We start from the raw sequence: 27,387 nt of genomic DNA, 5'->3' as shown, positions 1-27,387 counted from the left end.
GCCACTAGTGCTAACGACTTGTAAACACTACACCTCTACTAACCTAATATCAACGGAAAGCTTATAAACTCGCCTCCAAACTGTCCTAATATCAACACTTACTTGTCGGTAAGTAACCATGCATCAGGCACTACCGGCTAATAAACTAGCCCAGTGTCAACGAGGCTAAGCTCTGCACTCGGAGTAACTGGCTGGCTTCTGGCGCGTAGGGTCCCCAGTGGGTCCCAGTGGGTCCCAGTGGGTCTCCAGTCCAGGGTCCGGGGAGGGGGGTGTCCCTGGAGGGGGTAGATATCCAGGGGGATGTCCCTGGAGGGGGTAGATATCCCCAGAAGCTTCCAAGAGAATCAGCAGACCAGAAACTGGACGATTTTTATTCAGTGTTATAGTAGTCTTCGGGATGGTTAAGTAAGGTGTTAAGTATCTACGAGCATTGTTTAGGTAAAAAGACGCGGATTAAGTTAAGAACGAAACTAATTGGTGTAGAAGCGGAATGAAAAAAAAAAGAGTGAGAGCGAAGTTATGTAGTCACGTGGGTCTCTTGCCGTCATAAAACTCCTAAACAAAAGTGATTCTTGAAAGCCGGAAGTTGTTTGGAGTTTTTCAAGGGGTAGGGCGGGTGGAGTTTTCATATGACAGAAGTCTGTGGAAAAAAATACACTATGTTGTGCTATATAAGATTCTTAGCTTACTTCCTGCCCTCCCCCCAAAATACACACACACACACACACACTCACTCACTCACTCACTCACTCACTCACTCACACTCTCTCTCTCTCTCTCTCTCTCTCTCTCTCTCTCTCTCTCTCTCTCTCTCTCTCAATGTCCTTCATGCCTCTCTCTCTACACACACAATCCCTTCATTCTTTCGTAAGCCAATACGAACTTCCATGAAGCTGTTTCATGCAACTGCATCGTCAGCAGGTCCGTTCCTAACATTGTTGCTCCTGTTTACTTTTCTAACCCTTCCTTTGCTTGTCCCCCGTCACCTACCCCCCTCCCCCCATTTTCTAATGCCCTGAGGTCACATGTTGTCGGACCACCGGAGGGCGGACCGACCCTGGAGGGACGGAGGGAAAGGAGAACCCACCGCGCGAAAGCACGACGCACCCGAGGGCGTTTGACGGCGATCTCGTCCGGCCCAGCAGCCTTCCTGAAGCAGCGGGACTCCTCGTTGTGTCTGTCGTATTGCATGCGAATGAGGGTGTAAGGAGGGCGGGTGATGGAAAGAGGTAGATAAGGGGAAGGGCTAGGGAGGAGAGGTGTGGTTGGAAGAAAGGGAGGGAGTGGTTGGGAGGAAAGAGGGAGAAGGGTGAAGGAAGTATGGAGACAGGTGAGAGAGGAAGAGAGAGAGAGCGAAGGGTGGGAGGAGAGAAATTTCGCATGGAGGGAGTGGCGGGGGAATGAAGTAAGGAAAGAGTGAGGAAATGGAAGAAAGAAGACGAAGAATAAAGGGAGGAGGAAGAAGATCGAGAGAGAGGAAAGGAAGAGAAGGAAGAATGACAGAGAGAGGAGCAGACAAAAATCAGAAAAATTAAATAAATATACCGTGGTAAGTGAAGGGGACTTCCTTCGAGCCATCCATGGACGTGACAGGACTTGGAAGGCGGCAGCGGTAATGGTGGTGGTGGCGATGGTGGTGGTGGTGGTGGTGGTGGTGGTGAATTGCAAGGACACCCCCGCACCCTCATCCCTGCCCCCCTCGTCACTTTCCCCGCTTCCCTTCCCTTCCCCTCCTTAGACCTTACCTCCCCTTCCTTGTCACACCTTCCCTCTCTCCTACTCTCCCCTCACACCGTCCTTCCCCTTTCCCCTCCCTCCCTCCCTCTTCACACCTTTCCTCCCCTTTCCCCTCTCGCCCCCTCACACGTTTCTCCCTTTTCTCCTCCCCCCTTATACCTCACCTCCCCTTCCCCCCCTACCCTTCACACCTTTCCTTCCCTTTCCCTTCCTTCCCCCCTCACACCTTCCCTCTCCTTTCTCTTCCTTCCCCCTCACACTTTTCCTCCCCTTCCCACTCCTCCCTCACAACTTTCCCCCCTCCTCCTCCCTCACATTTCCTCCCCTTCCCCTTCCCCACCCTCCCCCCTCGCACGTTTCCTCCCCTTCTCCCTCCCTTCCCCCCTTCCCCCCCCCTTCCCCCATGCGAAGAAGCGATGCCGTCCACTCCGCCTCGCAGGGAAAGTGACGGCCCGGCGGTGGAGGCACTGAAGGAGGCGGTGGGGGTGGAGGTGGGGTGTGTTGATCGCAAAAGCACAGTACATGTGGTGGCAGAGGTGGAAACGGAGGTGGTGTTGATGGTGGTAGTGGAGGTGATTGTAGTATTAGCGGAAATTACCGTAATGCGTGAAATTGAGGTGGAAATGGAGGTTCTGGTGGCGGTGGTTGGTTGTAACGTTAGATGAGCATCGTCCCCTAAGGGTTAGAGCGATCATGCAGTGGGTCATTACGCTTGAACCCGCGATGTTGATGGGAAGGCAAACTCATGGGGGATAGAAATGAATGAGATTAGGGGGTGGTGGAAGAGGACTGGGGGAAGAGGGAAATTGTTGGGGGATGGGGAAATAGGAATGGAAAGGGGTGACGAGATTGGAGGATGGGGTAGTAGGGCTGGGGGATGGGGAATAGGATTGGGGGATGTGAGAATAGGATTGGGGGATGGGGTTATAGGACTGGGGAGATGGAATGTGATAGGGGATTGGAGAATAAGATTGGGGGGGTATGGGATGGGTTCAAAGAGTGAGCCTTTGGAGAATCTGGAGACAATAATCGTGACGGGAGGTTTGGAGCCCCGAAGGAGAAGAATTGAGAGTTTTCGTGTGTTTGACCTGAGGTGGTAAAGGTCTAGTTGGACGAAGACGAGTGGGGGTGGGGGAGGAGAGTTGAGGAAAGTGAAAAGGGGGAGGATGGAAGGTAGGGAGTTGAGAAATGATAGGGAGGGAATGGAAAGGGAAAGTGGGGGGAGGATTGGGTTAGGGGAGAGATGGAGGAGGGGGGAGGAGAGAAGGAAGTGAGTTCGCAGGGACGGGGAAAGAGGGGGAGGGAAGAAGGGGGCGTGACAGTTGCGAGACGGGCGGTGACGACGAAGGCGAAGGGGGGACGGCAGGGAGGGAGGGAAGGGAACTTCCGTCACGTGACTACTGTTCTTGCAGTCTCCGTCGCCACACGCGATGCTCGAGTGGTTCTTCATCAGTTGAAGACAGACGGAGAGAGGGGAGGAGGAGGAGGAGGAGGAAGGACGCGAATTTAGATGGGAATAGGAAGTGGTGGTGATGAGTGATGGTGAAGATTGGTCGTGGTAGTACTGGGGAATGGTAGTGATGGTGGTGGTGATTGGGGGTAAGTATTGGTAGTGGTGGTGGTGACTATTGGTAGTGGTGGTGGTGACTATTGGTAGTGGTGGTGGTGACTATTGGTAGTGGTGGTGACGATTGGTAGTTGTGGTGGTGACGAATGGTAGTGGTGGTGGTGGTGGTGGGGAATGGTGGTGAAAATTGGTAGTGGTGGTGGAGAATAGAGGTGGTGAGTGGTGCAAGAGCACTACATATATCGACAAGGTCAGACGAAGGTGAATGTGCGTGCGTGCGTGCGTGTGCACACTAAGTTGTGCATATCACTTGTCGGGGGTGGTGGCTGACCTTAGGGAAACTGTTACTCTTCTCGCCAGACAGTCACTTGTTTGCCCCCAAACGACTACCCCCCTTCCCCCCTTCCCCCTTCCCCCCTCCCCATCACCAGTCTCCTGGCTGATGTTGCGTACGTGTTCGTGACAATCTTTCTCTTCTCTCTCTCTCCTCTCCCTTCTTATCTCCTCACTCTTCTCTCGCTCTCTGTCAATCTCTCACTCTCTCGTACTCTCCCCCGCACTCTTTCTCTCGCACACTCTCGCTCTCGCACTCATTCTTTCTGTCTCTAACTCTCCCTTCTCTCCTGTCTCTCTAACTCTCCTTTCTCTCTAACTCTCCTTTCTCTCCTCTCTCTCTAACTCCCCCTTCTCTTCTCTCTCTCCAACTCTCCCTTCTCTCCTCTCTCTAACTATCCCTTCTCTCCTCTCACAAACTCTCCATTCTCTCCTATCTCTCTAACTCTCCCTTCTCTCATCTTTCTAACTCTCCCTTCTCTCCTCTCTCTAACTCTCCCTTCTCTCCCTTCTCTCCTCTCTCTAACTATCCCTTCTCTCCTCTCCTCCTCTCTCTCTCTGTCTCCTCTCTGTCTGTCTGTCTCCTCTCTGTCTTTGTCTCCTCTCTGTCTCTCTGTCTCATCTGTCTCCTCTCTCTCTGTCTCCCTCCCCCTCCCCCTCTCTTCTTATTGACACTCCTTTTTGACATTTTTTTTATTATTGACAGTGCTAGTACTCGTTACCTGGGTCTTTCGTGTACTCTGTACGCAGGCAATCTCTCTCTCTCTCTTCATTTATAGGTTCTGTGCGTTACTCTTGGCGTGGTCGAGGTCTGTGTCGATAACCAGCGTTTCTAACCTGAGGGACAATATCGTGTCGAAGTGGTAGTAAAGGAAAGATTTTAGGATTTTGTGATTTGAAGAAGCTGAAAGTGACCAAAATTATAATTTATTTTGTATTATATTTATTGTATTATTATTTATTATTTCATTTTAGTGGAGAATATTCCTTGGACCATGAAAAGTAGTGTGGCCCTGGTCCGTTGGGGTGTCATTAAGGTCCGGAAATAGTGGCTGCACAAACCTCATGCAGTAAATACTCTATACGAGGTCGAAAACTGTGGAAATCTGAATATCGCGTATTTCATTTTTTCTACTTGTTTATTTTATTATTATCTATTATTATTATTATTGTAATTATTATTATTATTATTATCGTCATTATTATTATTATTATTATTATTGTAATTATTATTATTATTATTGTTGTTGTAATTATTATTATCGTAATTATTGTTATTGTAAGGAAGGCGAACCCTCAAAGACAGTGGCTTCCCACAGCTGAATAGAATAGTCTTCCGCTGTCGTTCTTAACCGAGAAAATAGTATGACGACTTCCTCCAAAAATAGTAATAAATTGTGAAAATAACTATTATCGAGAAATCCGTAACATAAAAACCACGAAACCTTAGGAGAGCAAAGTCATAATTGGGAGGGGTTCATATATGTACAAGTGAGTGTGCAATGGTTTATACACATTGCAGCTGTGCCAGTATCGTGCTATCATGCCAAACGTAAATCCTTCGTAGTTTTCAAGATCTTGCGTATGTGCAGAGGCAGCTATGAAATTAAGATATATTTTCTACCCACAGTCTTATATCAATTTAAGTGGTAATTCATGTCAGGCCATAGGACAAGTGTGTTAATGTTCCGGGACTGCCAGTAAGACCTTGAGGACTTGTTTTGGGTCCACAAGAGTTCGTAAGTTTCTTTTTTCGAAGTGGGACTTGATGTTGAAGCGTGTGTAGGACTCTCACCTTGAGGAAGATTTTCTCGAAGTCTGACTCTTGTGCGTGCATAGGATCTCGAGGAACCACGACAACGCAACGAAGAACCACAAGGGTTCTCGAACTCGGGCAGAAGGAGGAGGAAGTCTCTTCTTCTTGGAAGAACTCCCGAAGTCTTACAAGTTCCGGAGTCAAGAACTACCGGAATCTTGTAGACGTTCCGGGAACTTGCGCGCTCGCTTATCCCGATTCCACCCCGGCCGTAGGCGCCTCAGGTCGTCCGCTCCGGCCCCCAGAAAGGTAACATGATGGGCAAGCTCTCCCAGATGCTCGAGCAGAAGAAGGATGTGGCCATCAACAATAACGACAAAACCAGTAAGTTCCTTTCGGGGGTCGTCTTAAGGGAGTTTGCCTCTCCTCATAAGGGGGGATTTGTGTATTTCTCTAACAGTTGTCTTCAGCAGCGCCTCGTCAACGCCAAGTCTGCATGGCTTTGTGTGTGTGTGTGTGTGTGTGCGCACGCGCGCGTGCTTATGTGTTGTACATACGCGGTTAATATGTTGTCTTCTGCCTTTCGCCAAAGAATTGTATTGCATTTCATTCTTCAATTGACGATTGATAACCAGCGCTTCTACCCTAGTGGAGAACAGGATGAGTCATAGAAATGGTAAAGATGAGATTAAGAAGAGAGATAATAGAAAAATAATCAGCATTCTTCTCTGTGAGAGACAAGTCCTCAGTTGTTAAGTAACCCTGGTCCGTAGAGGTGTCATTCTCTCTCTCTCTCTCTCACACACACACACACACACACACACACACACACACACACACACACACACACACACATATTTAAGAAAGTTAGGGTTTAGTATATACGTGTAACACACGTGTTTTGTATTAACCTATCATGTTAAGAATACTGGGTGACCCTGGTCCTTAGGGGTGTCATTTATCTTTTGTACAAACCAACCTATCCGAGGATTACTCCAACACACCCTTCAGCCATATAGTGATGCGCTGGATAGAATAAAATAAAGTTTTCCACGGACACAAATGTAGTTTGGTGAACAAGGCTGTCGCGTCTGGTCGGTGGTGGTGTGGTCGTGTTTGGAGTGTTCGGTTTGAAGTTCATTTGAACTTGGCCGAGATATCATTCGCTGATGTTGAACATTTGGTTCATAGTTCTACATTCTCGTTCAATGTTCACAGGTTCCTAAATTTCTAACTGGACGGCTGAGAGCGTTTTTTTTTTTAATAAAGTCTTCGCAAAGTTATATTGAACATAAGTAAAGATTGTTTTATCTGTACCTCAGCTGGAAAGTTTAAGAGTAAAGTTTACCATTGGACATCCACTGTAGGCTTTGGCTTCTGAATCGGCCACAACGGATGTGGGCGTCTATCGGTCGTGTGTGATTCACCATGGCATTAGATCACGTGTTGGGCTCTTGATCGATAGTTGTTACACTACTGGATGAAAGCTCGATCTCGTAGGGCTCAATATATGTCATTACCCAGCGGTCGAACCTTACACGCATCAAACATACATTCCCTTACTTTAGTGGGACAGTAATGGCTTGCGGTTACGCAGTGGTAACTCGCATACTAAGTGAGACACGAACCCGGTACCTCAACGTCGGAGAGTGATATTATCCAATACACCAGCAAAAATGTGTGTGTGTGTGTGAGAGAGAGAGAGAGAGAGAGAGAGAGATTGACGTTAGCCAGAATAAAGTGTTAGTGCGCCATCTTGCACAGTGGTTGTTTACTGTTGTTATAAGACAAACCCGCTTCCGCAAGTCGAGGTTGTGGATACGCACCAACCAGCCCGTTGTGTATCTGCCTGCGCACTGCGTTCATCAGGACTGCGCAAATGAATCATGATCACAGGATATTTGCAATTTGAACTGGTGTCTCGGATAACATAAAGGGGCGTATACCGTGCAATAGCCCAGTCCTTGTCAGTGAGCACCGATATAAAATGTCCTTCAGAATCTGAAACTGAATCATCCAGTTCATTGGTGCGTGTGGTGAACATTAAGTATGCGAGCACTTGAACTCTCAAAAATAGGTTAATTATTAGGAACAGATTAAGTTTGATTTAATTTAGTTGGAATATGTAATTGGGAAATTCCAATCAAAAGTGTGATTGGAGGATGATGCAAGGGTGACACGCACACCCACGCGCACACACGCACGCACACACGCACGCACATACGCGCACGCACACACGCACATATGCGCACGCATACACACACACACGCACGCATACACACACACACGCACGCATACACACACACACGCACGCATACACACACACACGCACATACATACACACGCACATACACACACACGCACATACACACACACGCGCACACACACACACACACACACACACACACACACACACACACACACACACACACACACACACTTGTCTCTACATGTAATGATAATTGCACGCTCATTGTAGACATGCACTTATGTGTACAGTCGAACAAAAGAGAACCTGGCACGAAATGTACCGTAGTTTTTAAACAAGTAAATGTCGCCTTTGTTGAGCATTGTTATAAGACCGATAATGGCGTAACTTGACATTTGTGACAGAAACTTGAACGACTGAATGGATTCGTTCACCAAGAACAGATGTAATAAAAGAGGGGTCGGGCAGGAGGAAGAGGAGGTCAGGTTAAACAAGCAATTAGGTCCAATTTTAATCGAGTCGGTCAAGGTTGATCAAAGTTCATAAAGGGAATTATTTTTTTTATCATTTCTAATTTGGGTTTATTGATCATGTGCACCTGGCTGCTGCTACATGTGTTCATTATGGTCTGATTGAACTGTTCACTCTGACCTTGAAGAAGATGAGGAGGAGGAGGAGGAGGAGAGGATGTCCGTCCTTTATTGGGTCTCTACTCCAGCTGGTAAAGAGAGAAAAATATTCTTTGTATTCCTTTGTAGCCTTAGATGATTTTCATAAGATTTCACGGCTTCATAAAAAGTCTATCCTTTTTTGTTTTGTTCAATTTATGATTTGTAGATGGGGAGGAGTGGGGGATGGGGGGGATGTTGCGACTGGCTGGCTATCTTTAAACATAATGAACATGTGTACTCGTGTATAAAACAGGGGCTATGTGGGCGTGTTACCTATCGTATATAAATAGATGTTTGAGTAGAATTTCTATATTTTACATTTAATTCCAAAACGTGTGCTCTGATCACGTGACCGGCACGTTTGGTGGTTGCCCTCATCTGGGTTGGGAAATCGTCCAAACCTCACAAATGTGACTTTGTCTCTCGAGTCCACATTTGGTTGGGGGGGTGGGGGGCGAAAGGTCTGCAATAAACCTTGGTTGCGGGACGTTATCTCCGCCAATATGATAGGCTTGTTTCACACGTATCGACTTGCTTCATGCGCTGTCCACGACGCGACTTCGTGCTCTCCATTAACCATGGGTGTCTATGGAAGCTTTCACACGTCACGACCACGTGTGAAAGCGTCCACAGACATTCGTGGTTATTTGAGATCACGACGTTCTGTCGTGGACGGCGCACGGCGAAAAGTCGGTACGTGTGAAATGAGCCTAAAGTCTCTTTTCGGCCTATTCGTTTGTTGGGTCAACGCAAATTTGGTTACCTCGTGATGGACCGCAGTAAATGCACTTTTGAGGACACGAGAAACTGACCCACAAGATGGATGACACGAACATACTGTATATATATTTTCGTTGGTCAGTTTCAGTGCACAATGGACCTGTTTTCTATAAAGTTGTAATAATGCAACAAAGATGTATTTTCATTTGTTTATTTGTTTATAGATTTTATTTTTAGTTAATTTTTTGTCTGATTTTTTTTATTATTTATATCTATATTTTTCCCAGTTTGTTATTAATAGAGTATCCATAGACCCTATTGCATTAACAGAAGTACGTTTTATAAAGTCAATTCAAAATAATGTAACGTTCCGAATTTCCTAACCTTTCGAGTGTTTTAAAGGTCCTAATTTCTTTAAAATTCCGAATTTCATAAACGTCCGAATTTCTTAGTTCTAGAATTCTTAAAGTTATTAGTTTCTTAAATCGCTAAATATTGGAACTTTCCGAATACTGGAACATCGAATACTGGGAACTGCAGAATTTTGGAGAGGGTGGGGGGGGGGCAGTGTGTAATTTCAGTTGCTACGGCGGATGTGGGCCGTACGGCCGAATGAATACAATCGATCAGGTGGAAGGTGAAAGTGTTCCCGATAACTGTGTCGCATACACGTGGAACGGGGGGGAGGGAGTTAGTGAAGGTGTACAAGTTATACATTGTGGTGTACAGGGTGTACAAGGTGTACAAGATGTAATAGGCATACAGGGTGTATATTGTGGAGGTGTACAATTTGTAGGTGTGCAAGATTAGTAGATATACAAGGTGTACATTGTAGAGGTGTACGGATGTACAAGATGTGTATTTTGAAGGTGTGCAGATGTACAAAGTTTATATTGTGGAGGTGTACAATATCTAGTAGGTGTATATTATGTACAGAATAAACAAGGTGTACACTGTGGAGGTGTACAAGGTGTAGAAGTAAGTATATTGTTTTCTTGCCCTGCTTCGGGTATATTTAATGTTTGTTGGTACACAAGTTTGTGTGCGCGTAGGCGTACGTGTTTTGTAGATAAAATATTGTATGTACGTGTTATGTGTACAGTTTTGTATGTACAGATTATGTATTAACAAGGTTATGTTTCTTCAAATGCGACACCCACATACACGCGCGCGCGCACACACGTACGCACATGCACACACACATGTACACACACACACATGCACAAACGTACACACACGCAAACTTTGCCTTCTCTGAAAAGTATGTGCGCGCGCATCCATGGCGGCAAAATCGTTTCGTTTGTAAAGGAAGCACAAGAGTTAGAAGGGAAAAAATTGATTATTGGTTTGACGGTTGGCAAGTTACCATAATTTTAGAGAATTTATAAGTTGATATTTGGGTGGAACTTCTTTATTGAATGAATTTTAATATCATTTGAAAACCTTGTGCGCTCACATTTTTTTTCTTTGTGTGCACTAGTTGTAAAACATGTACGCGTGCACACATGCGCACAGCTTAGAGGGAATTTTGATGTACACACACGCACATACGTGTATTCATAGAACCCCACGTATGTTTGGTGAACAAGATTTACGTTCGTACGCATGTGCGCGAACGCGTGTGTGCCTAAAGAAAATGCAAATGTAAGTCGGCCATTATATTTTCTTTTTTCTTTTTTCTTTCAGGTAACAAGAACTGGTTGCATCCACCCGAAGCACTACAGAAGGGACATGTGGCCTACCTCGTCAAAGTAAGTTTTTGTTGGCATATCGATTTATAGCATACTAAGTGCATCTTTATAGTGTGTGTGTGTGTGTGTGTGTGTGTGTGTGTGATTCACCTTGGTCTTTGGATCTCGTGTTGGACTCGTGATCGACAGCTATTTCCCTCCCGGGAGAGAGCTCAGAGCTCGTATGACCGATCTATGGGTAATACTATGACCTTACACGCACACACACCCCAACTCCCCGCCCACGAGAGTTGGAGTAACGACTCGAAGCGCAGCGATACTGAAATAATTTCAGCCCTGGGCAGGATTCGAACCAGGTACCGCCGGTACCGCCATACTGACAGTCTGGAACTCTACCAACCGCGCCACTGAGTGTGTTGATGTTTGTGTGTGTGTATGGGAAACAAGTTAATTATTATTATTATTAATGTTGTTGTGGTAGTATTGATTGGTTTATTTATCGAATTTTAGCGTGGAAGTTAGTTACAATATACATTTTGCGAATTAACACTCGAAAAGCCAATATTGCGATGGGCTTGGTTACAGGTTGGACGTCCGACAGTAATATGCCGGGCATGTCCTCCTTTGAGAACACGAGGGTTTAACCTAAAGTTCATAATTTGTAAACAAGTGGCACTTGACGTAATATGGCACCTCATTCTTCTTCCTAGACCTTGTATGTGTGTGTGTGCGTATTTTATTTTTTATTTGTTTTTATTATATATTTATTTTCTTTATTCACTTTATTATTATTACTGCAAAACAAATAGGTTAAGTTTCGTGTTCCATTGTTATACGTGTGGACCCGAGTTCAATACCCAAGCGGTCACTGGTGACCATCACATAAGCAGGCTTCCCTAGCACAAAAGGCAAAGGTGACTGTGTCCCAATGTACTACCCCCTCCCCTCGTTTAGTACTACTTGGCACGTTCCCATGATTTGTGCTTGCGTGCCATGTTTGAAAGAAAATCTGTGCCAATGCCAAAATCGGCCTCGATTTTTTTTTTTTTTTAAGGTTAATAGTTTCAAGCTCGTATCTGCAGATGCTTATAAGGGCGGTACTGTGGCATATTTTAATTGGTTTTGCTCTCTCCCGATACTTTCAATCACCCGTGTCGTCCCCCCACATTACTAGCACTACATTCCCAATTTCACTCAAACAAGGGCTTGAATCGTCAAAAACATGTACGGTCTGAAGGCCATTTTTAAAATACATACAGACTCCCATTACGTCTGTAGAATCTCTTGACATTAACGAAAACGAAATGAAAAATGTACAAGATTATATGCAGCACATTGCTGGTGACCCCCTTACCTCCCCTTTTCTTATATTTGTAAAGAGAGAGAGAGAGAGAGAGAGGGAGTCGTTGTTCTTCAGTGGAGTTGTTACGATAACCTTGTCCTACAATGCTCTGGTGGCCTGCCCGAAGCTTGAACACGGTACGACGCTAACCAGAATCAAGTATATAAAGGGCGATAGCAAAGGGTTAGTCATGACCAAGGGAGACGAGGAAAGTCTCTTAAGAACGAGAGGTTAATAACCTGGAAGATTTTCAAAGCTGAGTAGGATTGTCTGATGGTGGCTAGGCTAAGCTATGTCCAGGAAAAGGGGATTTTGCTCTCTCTCCTCTTTCTCTCTCTCTCCTCTCTCTCTCCCCTCTCTCTCTCTCTCCCCTCTCTCTCTCTCTCTCCCCTCTCTCTCTCTCTCCCCTCTCTCTCCCTCCCCCCTCTCTCCCTCCCCCCTCTCTCCCTCCCCCCTCTCTCCCTCCCCCCTCTCTCCCTCCCCCCTCTCTCCCTCCCCCCCTCTCTCCCTCCCCCCTCTCTCCCTCCCCCTCTCTCCCTCCCCCCTCTCTCCCTCCCCCTCTCTCCCTCCCCCCTCTCTCCCTCCCTCTCCTCTCTCTCTCCCCTCTCTACCCTCTCTACCTCTCCCCTCTCTACCTCTCCCCTCTCTACCTCTCTCCCTCCCTCCCCTCCCCTCCCCTCTCATCTCTCCCTCTCTCTCTCCCTCTCTCTCTCTCTCTCTCTCTCTCTCTCTCTCTCTCTCTCTCTCTCTCGTCTTTTATGTGTTTATTTGTTTATGACACCACCCAGCATTGAACCGGTACCAACATCGAATAGACCTGGCCGTAGATTGAAGCTGCCACAGAAATACAAACGCCACACAGAAGACACCACAGATCACCTGGTGCTACAGCACAATGCATCTTCCCATGAGTGACTTGCAGACCCGTCCATTGACTGTTGCCGGTTGCTTGAAGGCCGCGGGTGTTCTGCAGTAGAGACTAGGGGCAACGGATCTATCTATTCTTTTATGTTCATTTGTTTTTATTTAGTATTTATGTATTTCTTTATTATTTACTATACACTGTTTATTGAACCAAGTGTGCTAAGCAGGGAACCATCCTTATTCCGGTCACCTCCGCAGTCGAGGTCACCTCCGCAGTTGAGTTCTGTCGTCCGAAGGGGATGGGGATGGGAATGGGGACGACCTTGGTGTACTGAGGCTTCACCAGACGATGACGATGATGATGATGATGATGACGTCAATTGGTGGTGGGGATGGGGGTCGCCTCCGGACCCAACAATAGGGAGGTGTGTGGGGGGGGGGGTTGTTGTTCGTCCGCCGTTTCTTTACTTTGTTTCTTTTGCATGGCTGACCCTTGTATGACTTGTTTCGTAACATATTGTACGTTTCCTCCATTGTGGTTCTCGTTGACGTCATGTGCAGTGTTTCGTTATTTTAGGATGCTCTGCTAAGTATTGTATATCAGTCATGGGTCCAGCACGTGATTCAGGAGGACGAATCTCTCTCTCTCTCCCCTCTCTTTCTCTCTCGCTCTCTCTCTCTCTCTCTCTCTCTCTCTCTCTCTCTCTCTCTCTCTCACACACACACACACACACACACACACACACACGCGCGCGCGCGAGAAATCGTTCACCTTGTACGAACATAAAAATGAGAGAGACTTCAAGAGACCTTAAGGCCTAAAATTCTTAGTGTAGGCCTTATGGTCTTTTGCAGTCTTTCATTTTTATGTTCTTGTGTATAAGGTGAATGACTTTGTGCGACAGAGAGAATATTCGTCATCTTGGATCACGTGCTGGACCCGTGCGTGTGCAATAAAGATGAAAGATTTGACGATTCGATTCTGTTTTAAGCGCTTGTGTGGGCCGTGGTGCAAGGTCGACGCCCATTGGGCCCGAGTTGGCCGCAGAGTGTGGGCAGAGATATGATGCGACCCGAGAAAGACACGGGCAGGCAGCCAGGCAGGCAGGCAGGCACAGACAGGTTCACACACGCGCACACAGACACACGCACGCGCGCACACACGTACACACACGCGCGCGCGCGCGCACACAGACACGCGCACACACACGAACACACACACGCGCACACAGACACACGCACGCGCGCACACACGTACACACACGCGCGCGCGCGCGCACACAGACACGCGCACACACAGACACGCGCACACACCACACACACACCACACACACACCACACACACACACACACCACACACACACCACACACACACCACACACACACCACACACACACACACACACACACACACACACACACACACACACACACACACACACACACACACACACACACACACACACACACACACACACACGCACACACACACACGCACACACACACACGGAAGTAAATTGAGAAAGACCACATGTCGAAAGGATGTGAAGAAATAGTTTACCATATAGATGTATAAATATCTGGAATAGCTTAGAAGGCCATATAGCCCAAGCTCAAACAGTACATGGGTTCAAATCTAAATATGATAATTGGAAATCAAAGATACATATTTAATTGGAAATGTACATGAATTTGAATCTAGGTATGTTAGAAAATTAGAGAACGAGAGACGGGATCCAGCGAGCGTTGCTCGTTTCCTTTGTACTACAAATAGGTAGATACAATTAGGTAAATGCACACACACACACACACACACACACACACACACACACACACACACACACACACAGAAGGGGAAGTAAAATTTCGTCGCCGATCACCAGCGTTTCTGTCCATGGTAGGATTGTTGCCCCGAAGAAATGGAATCGTACTTGTGACAAAGGAGATCTTTAGGGAGTAAGTGTTGGAAATTACATTTTTATTGAAGATTAGCCTCCAGTCATAAGAGAATGATACGTCGCTCTGGTCAGTAGGGGTGTCTCTAAAGGACCTAAATATAACTCCATGAAACTGATGCAGTCTGTAGCCCATATTGATAGAAAGAGGGGGGAGGGAGAAAGAAGAGAGGAGAGACGGGGGAAGAGAGGGGGAAAAAGAGAAGGAGAGGGGAGAAAGAAGAGGAGAGAGGGGGAGAAAGGGGAGAGAGTGGGAGAGAGAGAGAGAGAGAGAGAGGGGGGGAAAGGAAGGATAGGACATAGGAAGAGACACGGACAACTTAAAAACCTGTTAACCTGTAAAGTGATGTTACCCTTTTGAATAAAGTCGCCTGGCGGCAGTTGGAACAAAGTTGCCTCCTACCCAGGAGTTGAACAGTGAGGTTGGGGAGAAGAGGATCAAGGACGGAGAGGGAGGGGGGAATTGGTGGAGGGAGAAGATGGGAGCCGGGTGGTAGGAACGGAGAATTTTTGTATACACGATCGTGTTCAGCGTCGGGTCGCCGATCGCGAATGGATGGGGGAGGGGGGGAGAGGAGAGGGGAGGTCTTGGGAATGGGGAGGAATGTGGGGAGGGGGAGGAACATGGGTAAAAGTGAGAGGCACGCATGGGGGTGGGGGAGAAATGGGAAGAGGGGAGAGGCTTCGGAAATGCGGAGAGATGAGAAATAGGGGGAGATGGGAATGGGGAAAGATAGGAAAGGGAGAGGTGGGGATGGGGGGAAACCTGGGTAAGGAAGGAGAGGGGAGAAGTTTGGCGAATAGAACCTGGGGTGAACAGAGGCCTGGGGAATGGGGGTAAAAGGAGAAGTCAGGGGGGAAAGAGACCTGAATGGGGGGATTGGGAAGGAATGAAGCCTTGTATCAGGATGGAGCTCTTATGGGAGCGGTCGACGATTATATTGTGCTGAGGGGGAGGTGGCACGGACCCCAAATTGAACGGGCTCCCGGTCTCTCAAGACCCCGGATTAAATCTGCTGTCCTGTCCGTGCCATGTCGAAAGAGGGTAACACTCGCCACGCCTAAAATCTAGGAATATTGTTCACCCTTCCATCAAATATATATTTATTCCTGAAAAATCTAGAAACACGGGGTTATGACCAATGGGGTATTTTAAATGCGCGATTTTGACCAATGGGATTGCGCGAGCGCACACACACACACACACACACACACACACACACACACACACACACACACACACACACACACGCACACACGCACACACACACACACACACACGGTACGGGATGTGTGTGCTTTACAAATTTTTATTTGGTTACCACTAGGAAAGGATTATGGTCATCTTGACTGATAATCTCTCTGCCTTGACGTACTTTATTTGTTATTTTTTGCTGTTACCAGGCAATTTTATTCAGCTGAAGGGGTGGAGAGGGTCTCCATCGTAGTCGGTGATTTTTTTTTCCACGTGTAAAAATGTTACACCATGATGCCAGAAAACATTATTCATTATTACGATTATAATTGGCTGGACCCTTGTCACGAGTGGACTGTATACATGTTTTTTAGCAATTTTTGTACCTCACATTGATTTGTATTTATTTTTAATGTGGACATTTTATTAACGCAATAAGATGAGGTTGTGTGGTGTTTGTGTGTGTGTGTGTGTGTGTGTGTGTGTGTGTGTGTGTGTGTGTGTGTGATTCACCTTGGTCTTTGGATCACGTGTTGGACTCGTGATCGACAGCTATTTCCCTCACGTAAGAGAGCTCAGAGCTCGTATGACCGATCTATAGGTAATGCTATGACCTTACATGCACACACCCAACTCCCCGCCCACGAGAGTTGGAGAAACGTGTGTGTGTGTGTGTGTGTGTTTGTGTGTGTGTATGTGTAAGATCATTTTATTAGCGCATTAAGCTGAGGTGTGTGTGTGTGTGTATGTGTGTGTGTGTGTGTGTGTGTGTGTGTGTGTGTGTGTGTGTGTGTGTGTGTGTAATGACGGAGGTGTTGATCACTGAGCGTAGAAGAAGAAGAAATTAACCGGTACTCGGAACCTGTTGACTCCCCGGAGGTGTGTGACCGGGAACAGGTCTTGGGTGCCCACGTGCAGCGTCGGCCAGAACAAAGACTCTGGAGTTCGTGCCGTCGTAGCGAAAGGAAAGTTCGCGGGGATGAATGAACCTTACGTTGGACTTGTCAAGGGTGGCGAGAGGGGGAGGGGGAGGGGGAAGGGGAAGGGGGAAGGGGAAGGGGGGAGTCACTAGTGTGCAGTGCAGACAACCCGTGCTTTGATTGGAACGGAGTTTGGGTTTTAGCAGGCGAACGTGTTTGTGTGTTAGGTTGTGGCGGTGAGGGGGGAAGGGGGACCCCCGAGGTAAAGGCGGAGGCGGGGTCCGGGGGGGAGGGAAAGAGAGAGAGGGTGGGAGCGAGGAGGGAAAGAGAGGAGAGGCGGGGGAGAGAGCAAGGAGGGAACGAGAGAAGGGAAATATCGAAAAAGAACGGTGAGAGGAAGAGGGTTGAAAAGAGCTGAGAGAGAGAGAGAGACACAGACAGACCCAAACTCACAAAGAATAGACAGAAAGTGAATGGAAGGGCTTCCGCTGCTTCAGCTGGTGCTGTCGCCGGCAGAAATGGGGGTGGGGGAAGGGAGTAGGGGGGAGGGGGCAGTCTTGAGGGAGTGGAGGGAGTCTTGAGGGGATGGGGGGACCCGATTTACGTGTTCAGTGATGAATTTTTTTCTTAAACGGTACCCTCTTGGTTTGACCAGAAAGGATTTAAATTTAACAAGCTTCCCGCCCCGTATGTACAGCTACACAGAAAACTATCGTTAGTAGGGGTGTCGAAACATTCGCTAATGAACATAACCTTATGATACCGAAGGGTTGGTATTTCTGGGGTTCGAATTGTTCGAATTCCTTCTGAATGAATATGAATCGAATAATAGTTCCGGAGTTCATATGGATTCACTATGACATGATAATCTTATTTCCGATGGAGACTTCAACTTGTCTCAAATAGTTTCGTTGTTTTGTGTCAAAATGATTAGCGTGATTTACTAACGATACTTTTCTGTGCAGCTGTACATACACACAAATACGTGCACACACACACACACATGCACACACACACACACATGCACATGCACATACACACACGCGCGCGCGCGCGCGTACATATACATACGCACGTACACACATTGTACATACATATGAATACATGCAAACATAGTGTACATACATATGAATACCTGCAAACATACTGTACATACATATAAGTACACACAAATATACTGTACATACATATAAATGCATGCATACATACATACATACATACATACATACATACATACACACACGTCCACGCACGTGCATAAAGGAATACGCCCATGCGTTCTTGTACCCCCTCCCCATCCCTAATTTCCCTCCTCTCCCTCCCTTACTCCCTTTTTTTTTTCTTCTTCTTCTTCTTCTTCTTCTCCTACTCTCCACACCCAGCTACTACTCCCTCTCTTCCCCATCCCACCCCTCCCTCTTTTCCCCCATCCCACCCCCTCTCTTCTCCCATCCCACCCCTCCCTCTCTTCTCCCATCCCACCCCTCCCTCTCTTCCCCCATCCCACCCCTCCCTCTTCCCTACCTCGTCTCTTCCACTTTCTCTTCCCCCACAACACTCTTCCTATCTTTTCCCACTCTCCCGCCCTTTCTTTCTCCCCTATACCTTCCTTATACCCCTATCCCCCTCCCCCACGCCCTCGTCTACCCCCTATCCTCTTACCCTTCCCTACCCTCTCTCCTCTTACCCTTCCCTACCCTCTCTCCTCTTACCCTCCCCCTGCCCTCCCCTACCCCCTCTCCTCTTACCCTTCCCTACCCTCTCTCCTCTTACCCTCCCCTACCTCCTCTCCTCTTACCCTCCCCTACGCCCTCTCCCCCTGCCCTCTCCTACCCCCTCTCCCCCTGCCCTCTCCTAAACCCTCTCCCCCTGCCCTCCCTTATCCCCTCTCGTACGCTCCCCTATCCCATCTCCTTCCATTCTCCCCATCCTCCCCTCTATCCCCACCCTCCCCTATCCCCTCTTCTCCCACACTCCCCACCTCCCCTTCCCCCCTTCCCCCAACTTTCCTGTTCCTGTGTTTAGCTCCTTTGGCTGTTAGTCACTTCCTTGCTGGATGCCGGCAATGAGGCGTCTTGGAGGAGGGTGTCGCCTTGACGGAAATTCTCTCCCCCTTCCCCTCCTCCTCCCTCTCCTCTCCCCTCCCTCTTCCCTCCCTCTTCCCTCCCTCTTCCCTTCCTTCTCGTTTCCAGATTTCTGCATGACTCGCATTACAGAAAGAGAGGATTATAGTGACGAACAAATCCACACTCGCACAACACGGACAACCCAAAGTTTCTTCTCGTAGAGGTCTGTAGGAGGGCCCCTGGACCGTTGGCGGATGTTGTAGGGCTGCGGGTTTCTGGCTAAGGAAACTCGAGGCAGTAGTTGTTGTTATTGTCCGGAGCCCTGAATGTGTTCCACACGAAACAACAAGACATAACAAGTATCATAGAATTTAGTAGTGGTCCAAAATTCTGTTTCCATTGTCCACGTGAGTTTCTGTATTGACACTTCAGTTTCCATACTCGCAATCACAAGTTTAAGCTTGGGTTAATTAAACCTTCAGATTACCTCAGTGTAAAGGTGTTATCACACTGGGCTATTTTTCCTCCAACCTCCAACAAGTCTGTGGTACCAACGCCCACCACCACTTTTTCTGTTGTAAAATCACCATGGCGAACTAATTAATTTTTTCATCAATTTAAATAGAATGTCATTTGATATGCTGGACGAAAATGAAATTCCTTCAGCATATCGGATTCCTTCCCGAAGGCTGCGGTCTGCAAATCTGTTTCATTAGTCGGAGGAAAATAACCCAATGTGATAACGCCTTAAGATGTACAATGATTGTGGCAGAATCAGGCTCGGATGAGCCATCTGTTAGAATACAGACATGTTTTTCCACTGTGTATACAATCACCCACCACACGAGACATATATCTTCATTTTACGTGATTTAAGATTATTTATTTAGTCAGTGAAAATGTTTGGGGGAGGGGGAGCAGGAAAGGTAGCCTGTATTCCCCCTCATTTCCCCCCTGGGGATGGGGTGGGGGGTGGGGAGGCAGTGACCCAGTACCTCGTGCTGATGACCTCGGAAAATGCAAACGCACGAACACACGAACAGAGAGAGAACATTAATCATTTAAACGTTTATGGTGCCCTACATCTGCATTGTCGACGTAAACGTTCACTGTACTATATAAGGAGGGCATTACAAGGAACTTCGATATAGAGAAATGTGTGTGTGTGTGTGTGTGTGCGCGCGCGCGCGTGCGTGCGTCTTTCTTTGTAACTAATTTCCTATTACTAAGACTTCCAGGTCCGTTTTCTCTATCGGTTTTGCAACTGATCCACTTCCCATTTCGTAACTTAATGAAGGTCTTTTAACATTTCCATTATTTCTTATTGAAATTAGTTTACGTGTCTTACCCTATTTGCATATAGTATCTAAACCTTCTTGTGACACCTTGTAATTCTTATCTGCTCTTCATAATATTGTCATCATCAGCAAAATTGGCGTATCATTTTGTTCCATTAATTATGTTGACGTAGATAAAGAAAATTTCTGGAGCCAATACAGAACCCTATGGAACTCCACTAGTGCATTTTTATCCAGTCTGACCATAGGTAGGGGCACACTAGGCTAATATGCAACGTCTTCTTGCTATTTTGTTTGAGTAGAAACTACTTCGGTTACAATATTCTAGACTTTAGTAAGAACATATCATCAATGTGTCTAACATTCGTATTCTAGGTTTAATATCTCTTAGTTCGTCATTCAGATTCTCACTATGACACAATAGTGATTTGATATTTGGAAGTTTGAAAGAAAAATCGTAACCTAAGTCGTTTCTACTCAAACGAAGTAGCAAAAGCAAGTAGCATGCTAGAGAAAAATGTCTAGTGTGCCGCCACTTTAAATTTTACAGGCTTCCTTGGTAGTCTGGTCTTTAAGAATTTTTGATCTTCAGTAATAGAGGTCACCAAATATTTTTTTTCCGACAACGGTCAAGATAACTGAAAGACGCGCGCAGGACACAGCCATTTTGCTCAATAGAGTAAATACAAAAAAAGAATAAATAAATAAATAAATACAACCAACATATCTACTTACCAGTACACAAAATATAAAAAAAAAATAGACAAATGCATAGAATAGACAACATTCATTCATTTACCAAAAAGTTTTAGAAAATAATAAAGAAAAAGAATGACACGTCTCCTACGACGGCGGTGGCGGGCCATAGTTTGGTGACCCCTGTGTCTAAAGCTTTGTCCAGGTAAAGAGCTTATCACACTGGGCTATTATTCCTCCAACATCAGAGTACTCGGCGGTACCCCCTACCTCCAGAAAATTTTCCGCCGTCAAATCACTATGGCAAACTATTGTTTTCTCAACAATATACATAGAATATCATTTGATATCCTCCAGCGTATCAGATTCCTTCACGAAATCTGTGGGCTGCAAATCTGCTCCAACAGTTGAAGGAAAAATAGTCCAGTGTGATGACACCCTAAGCGAGCAAGCGTGAACGTCGCCGCCGTCTCGAGAGGTGTCGAGAAAAATGAAGGACGAAGTGCTTGAAGGATATCGAGAACATTTCACGGAGTTGCATCACCTTTTGGAACGGAGGCGGCCTAAGAACAAGCAGGAGAGTAAAAGATATATAGATTGGAAGCTAAACTTGACAGATAAAGACAAAGAGACGGGATTTCACGAGTCTTGCACTTTTATCTGTAAATTACAGTTAGGCAAGTGCACAGGCTAGCGCACGGTGGAACTAGGCGATAGATGCCCAAGACCTTCTCAGTAAATATATATATATATATATATATATATATATATATATATATATATATATATATATATATATATATATATATATATATATATCGTGAATCCACACTCCTGCATGCGCGCGCGCACACACACACACACACACACACACACACACACACACACACACACACACACACACACACACACACACACACACACACACACACACACACACACACACACACGCAGACCTGCATGCGTGTACCATTGACCCTCGATACTGACCTTCCAGGGCGTGTTGCCAGCTTTCACAGCAACAGTTACCACTCTCACCATCACTTGAGTTCTATTCGGTGGAAATAAGCATAAAAGAAAAAGAAGAAATGGCCATGAGAGTCATGTGGGGGGGGTTGGGTTGCGTGCGCAACCATCTCAACCCCCCTTCCCCCCCGGCACCCAATGGTTTAAGGGTTACACTGGGTTATATTTCCTCCCACATCCGACCTTCATCCTCCATTTGAGTAACTAGAATATGACTTCGCTTACAGAAATCTAGACTTCTGAGGAAATTTCAACAATGTGTGTAACATTCGTATAGGCTTGTAATCTCTTAGTTCATCGTTCAACTTTGCTTTATAAGACGGAAAGATAATTTGATATTTGGAGTTTTGAAAAATTAGATGTAACCAAAGTCGTTTTTACTCGCACGAACTCTCAACTGTCGACGTCGGTGAAGCCGGTGGAAGCCCAGTGTGATGACCTTTCTAGAGGCGAATGGAATTGCCTAACAGCAACCTTAATTAAAAAGGTGCTGAGCTGTAGGGAAGTTGAGGAGCCTACTACGCCAGGAGGCGCTGAATAGCTGCGGTCGAAGCCGTCACCTTTGCCCTATTATGCGCCTTGGGGACTGTTGGGGCGGGTAATAAACGGTCACTGCTGAGAATCTGAGGAATGCGGGACTCGAACCCACGACTAAGCGTAAGGAAGGGGGTTGGTGGTCGTAGGATATTACTTTGTAGTTTGCCAGCGTTTCTGTCCTGGTAGGAGGACATACCGGAACATAACCAGGGCCCTATATACTGGTACCTCCTGGTGACTGCCACGTGACCAACCCCATAGGGCAAAGGTGGCTGCTCAGAGCCTCCTGGTGTACGCACCTCGTCGCCTCTGGCCTTCGTTCCCACGATTTGGAAACTATTTCAGTCTTGGTCTCTGCAAGTTTCTGAATTCGTGCTTTGTTCAAATGGATGATTCGTTGGTGCGTGCGTGTGTGTGGTCAACACTACAGTGACGTGTCAATCAAGATTGTCACTGGGGAGGACTTAATGGATTTTTATCCATTTATCATATATGTATATATATATATATAATTATATAATATATGTATATATATATATATATTATGGGAAAGTGGAGGGGGAAACACGGGTCTTTATCTGATTATCGAGTTTATTCCTGAATAATTTGTAATGTATCTATATATATATATATATATAAATATATATGCATATATATATATATATATATATATATATATATACATATATATGTATATATATGTATAATTATATATGTATATATATATATATATATATATATATATATATATATATATATATAATAATTTTATATCTCTCGTAACGCTTGGACTATTATTGCGTCTGGTTTGTAAGCCTCGCTCTTCGATCAGCCGGTGAAGCTGCACCAGCTTGGGTTTGGCTCGGTGCAGCTGTGGGAAGACGTCACGTCCGTGGTCGCCGTGAACTACTTCGTATTCACGACTTCATGTTGTAGTGGGTAGCGTCTCGGGCTGCCACGCTACGGTACTGAGTTCGCTGCGCTAACGCGTTAAAAGTTGCCCTGTATAGTGTAAGTCGTTACTACCCCCACTAGGCAAAGCGATGAATGTGTGGTATATGTGTTTAAGGACACAATGTTATGTATCCATTGAACGGACACAGCTGTGCTCCCATCCGGTTATGTCGCTCATAAGTCCAGTACGTAGTTTAAGGCCATAGCGAGATTGTGTGTGTATGTGTGTGTATGCGTGTACGCGCACGCGCGAGCATCTATTTTCTGAACATATTTGGACGTGCACTCACCCGCACGAGCCAACTCAACCATGGTTGAGGAGCAGCAGCAACTGAATTTAACCACACGCCATCTTTAGTCAAAACTTCCATCAACAATTTTGTTGGTCCTCGCCAGTCTGCCTCTCTCTCTCTCTCTCTCTCTCTCTCTCTCTCTCTCTCTCTCTCTCTCTCTCTCTCTCTCTCTCTCTCTCTCTCTCTCTCTCTCTCTCTCTCTCTCTCTCTCTCTCTCTCTCTCTCTCTCTCTCTCTTTTTTTGTGGGGGGGGGCTACCAGGATGACGCCCCCACCCATCTTCCCGGTTGCCCCAGGAACCATGAGTGGAGAAGAGCGAGTGGGGCTATGTGCCGACCCACTCTGTCACAGGGATTATTTCTCATTGTTTAAAAAAAATCGTCTGGCGCAAGCCATGATACAATTTCGTACATGCTGTCAACAGGACAAGGGCCATTGCGTGCGTGTGATTCATCACCACAATCTAGATCACGTGTAGGACTCGTGATCGGCAGCTATCACCCTCCCGGATGAGAGCTCAGGAGTTAAAATGGCCCGGTCTATTGGGCAATGTTGTGACGTTACAATACACACGCACGCACACACACTTACTGTACTTCTTGCCCACTAGTTACACACACACACACACACACACTTACACTTACACTTACACTTACTTACTTGCCCACCAGTGTCACTCACACACGTACAACTCCTTGCCTAACAGCCGTGGATGAGACTCGAACTCTGGTCGCAGAATTAGCTGTCGAGAGCGGTACCACTACATCGTCGAGCCGTGTAGTGTGTGTGTGATTAGCCATGGTCTTGGACCACGTGTTGGACTCGTGATCGACAGCTATTTCCCTCCCGGAAGAGAGCTCGGAGCTCGTACAGTATATCACCAATCTATGGGTAATGCTGTGACCTTACACGCACCCCCCCGAAACTCCCCGCCCATGAAAGTTGGAGTAACGACCCGCAGTGCAGCGATACTGAAATTATTATAGCCCTGGGCGAGATTCGAACCCGGACCTTCGTAGTGGCAGCCGGGAAATCTACCACTGCGCCGCGAGTCGTGTGTGTGTGTGTGTGTGTGTGTGTGTGTGAGAAGGAGGGTGTGTATGCGCGCGCGCGCTTTGATAGATTGAGTGCCAGAGTTGTTCGGGAGAGGGTAGAGTGATGATTGAAAACGAGTGTGTTGTATTGAACAAAATGGTGATGGTGTGGTGGTGGTAAATATGGTTGTCAATATGGTAGTCAGCAGGTAGCAAGTGGTGGTGGTAGTAATAGTATTAGTAGTAGTAGCAGATCTTGACTGCTTTCGCCACACATTTCCATATGGATGGACGTCGCTTAAAAAAAAAAAAAGTTAGTGATGGTGCCCACGGCGATGATTGTGGTGGTGGTTCAAGCCACCTGTTTAGGTTGCATGTACACAGCAGTACCCCAGTGCCTACTTCTGTCAAGCTTAGCAGGGGGCCGGGGGGAACAGATCAAGGTCTCGGGAGCTCAGTCAAGTGGTGGATGGGAGTGGGGGGATGGGGAGGGATTGGTGTGTGTTGGGGGGGGAGAAAGGCAAGAGGAATGATGCTTTGATGGATATTGGGGGTGGGGGCACATGGACACACTCGCAGGGCGGTTGGGGGTTGGAGAGAAAGAAAGGGGGTGGGAATGGAATTCGTGGGGTGGTAATAATGAGACAAGGCTAGACGTGTATTGGGGCGGGGATTGTAGGCCGGTGGAGGGTTGGGGTGGGGCAAGCAGGTACTCCCCCCCAGCATTATGGTTGAAGGTCAAAGGAAGTCGGATGAAGGACGGATTTGATCAAGGGGACTGGTATCAATTGTGCTTTTGTATTTTTTTTTTTCCCCCCAAGTCAAAATCAAATCTTTGAAAGGAAGTTGAAACTGCTGCGACAACAATTCTCTTTCCCTCCCTCAGTATCTTTTCTCAAGGTGCATTTGAAACTGTGGGTGAAAGACCACAGTCCTGTGAAATAATTTATTCTGTCCAATAGGATTTGTAGTGTTGAAGGGACAAAAGGAAATTTAGTGTAATTGTGTTCTCTTTTCCACTGTCCACATTCCTCCAAGATTTGTTTGTAAATATATAATTTTCTTCAAATACAATGAACTTCGTTTGGATAATGCTCCTCAAAGTACAGTATTATATTATCTTGTCTACCCTTGCCTGCAAGCAATTGCCCCACTCCAATGTACCGGTAACCACAATATTATTATACATTTTTATTTTTTCTGCAGTTCCTTGGCAGTACTGAAGTTGACCAACCAAAGGGCATAGAGGTTGTGAAGGAAGGTATCCGTAAGCTCAAATTTAACCAACAATTGAAGAAAGCAGAAGGAACGAAGACCCCCAAAGTTGAGCTCACAGTATCCATCGATGGTGTCGCAATCCATGAACCCAAAACCAAGGTTTGTATCTGGGAGGTGGTGGTGGTGGTGATTATGGTGGTAGTGGTGTTGGTGAAGGTGTAGTAAGAGGGTTGGCACAATGATATGCATATTAATGAAAAGTTTTGAATCTATTAATTTTACAAGTACAGCAAAGACTAAGTGGGATCAGCATGTTGGAGGTTGAAAAATAGCTTTCTTCAAAGATTGATGATATCATTCGTTCAACTATTTACATTTTCCAGAAATTATAATTATAATCTAGTTATGGTCCATGTAGTTTCAGGGTTTGTGTCCACAGCGTAGAATGTAAAGAGCACATAATTCCAAAAATGTATTTGTTTGTTTATTAATATGTATATAGAATATGCTGATTTCCATGTGTAAAAACATATTTGGTAGAAGTGCATGTTTAGATAATGTGAAGGATAGGCTCATTTCCATCCCAGTGTTTCTGGATTGTCAGATTAATTTTGGGTCACCTGCACTGTTCCTTATCAAGTCACCATATTCTCTTGTCTGCAGGATTTTAATTGATTTGTCATAAATCTTTGAGGATTTTGTTGGATGTGTTGTAATTCAGGTGGTACATAGCAAAACAAGTTTGAAACTCTGTTGTTACCATCAAATATGATAACAGCATTAATGATACAATTAGTTTATAAATATAATTAACCTCTTGTAGTTTGTATTTTCAATCTGATTGACTGCAAGCAATTGTTTTAATACTAATTTGATCATTTTGAAAGTAGCATATTCTGATTATATATATACTTTGCCCAAGGAACTTCTGTCCAGTTCAGGGGTGGCTCTGAATGATCATAAGGTCTCAGCACCTTGAATTGATTTAAGGTTCTTCTAATGTCCAGTAGTCTATCCATCTCTTCATAAAGACTTGTTGACTTTCCATTACATCTTGTTCCTTTTTTTTCTTTTGACACAGAAAAATCTCCACCAATATCCTCTCCATCGTATCAGCTACTGTGCAGATGACAAAGCAGAAAAACGTTTCTTCAGCTTCATTGCCAAAGAAGCTGACTCAGACAAACACACATGCTTCGTTTTTGTTAGTGATAAGTTGGTAAGTGTCTTTGGGTGAAGTCGTATAAAAATCTGTTATAGCCTGAAAATTGAAAGATGAGAAGAAGGAAATGCAGTAATCAGTAGTT

The 27,387-nt window shown here is 45.9% G+C and overlaps 1 protein-coding gene across 6 annotated transcripts in view; it reads left to right on the top strand.

Moving 5' to 3' along the window:
* Positions 1 to 27,387, top strand: part of LOC143035213 (PTB domain-containing engulfment adapter protein 1-like) — a 216,588-nt gene that overhangs the window by 176,190 nt on the left and 13,011 nt on the right. For 5 of the 6 annotated variants that reach the window (XM_076201944.1, XM_076201943.1, XM_076201942.1 and 2 more), the window contains 3 exons: positions 10,680 to 10,744; positions 26,069 to 26,239; positions 27,162 to 27,299. In XM_076201944.1, coding sequence (XP_076058059.1) covers positions 10,680 to 10,744; positions 26,069 to 26,239; positions 27,162 to 27,299 — 374 coding nt within the window. Of the gene's footprint in view, positions 1 to 5,296; positions 5,778 to 10,679; positions 10,745 to 26,068; positions 26,240 to 27,161; positions 27,300 to 27,387 lie in introns of those variants that run through there. The other variant, XM_076201946.1, reaches the window with a different exon arrangement.

Source organism: Oratosquilla oratoria, chromosome 18 (assembly GCF_046742065.1).
Source record: "Oratosquilla oratoria isolate Oo_2021 chromosome 18, ASM4674206v1, whole genome shotgun sequence".
NCBI classification, from domain to species: Eukaryota; Metazoa; Arthropoda; class Malacostraca; order Stomatopoda; family Squillidae; genus Oratosquilla; species Oratosquilla oratoria.
Note: the sequence above shows the minus strand (reverse complement) of the source record. Positions and strands in the feature narration are given on the sequence as shown.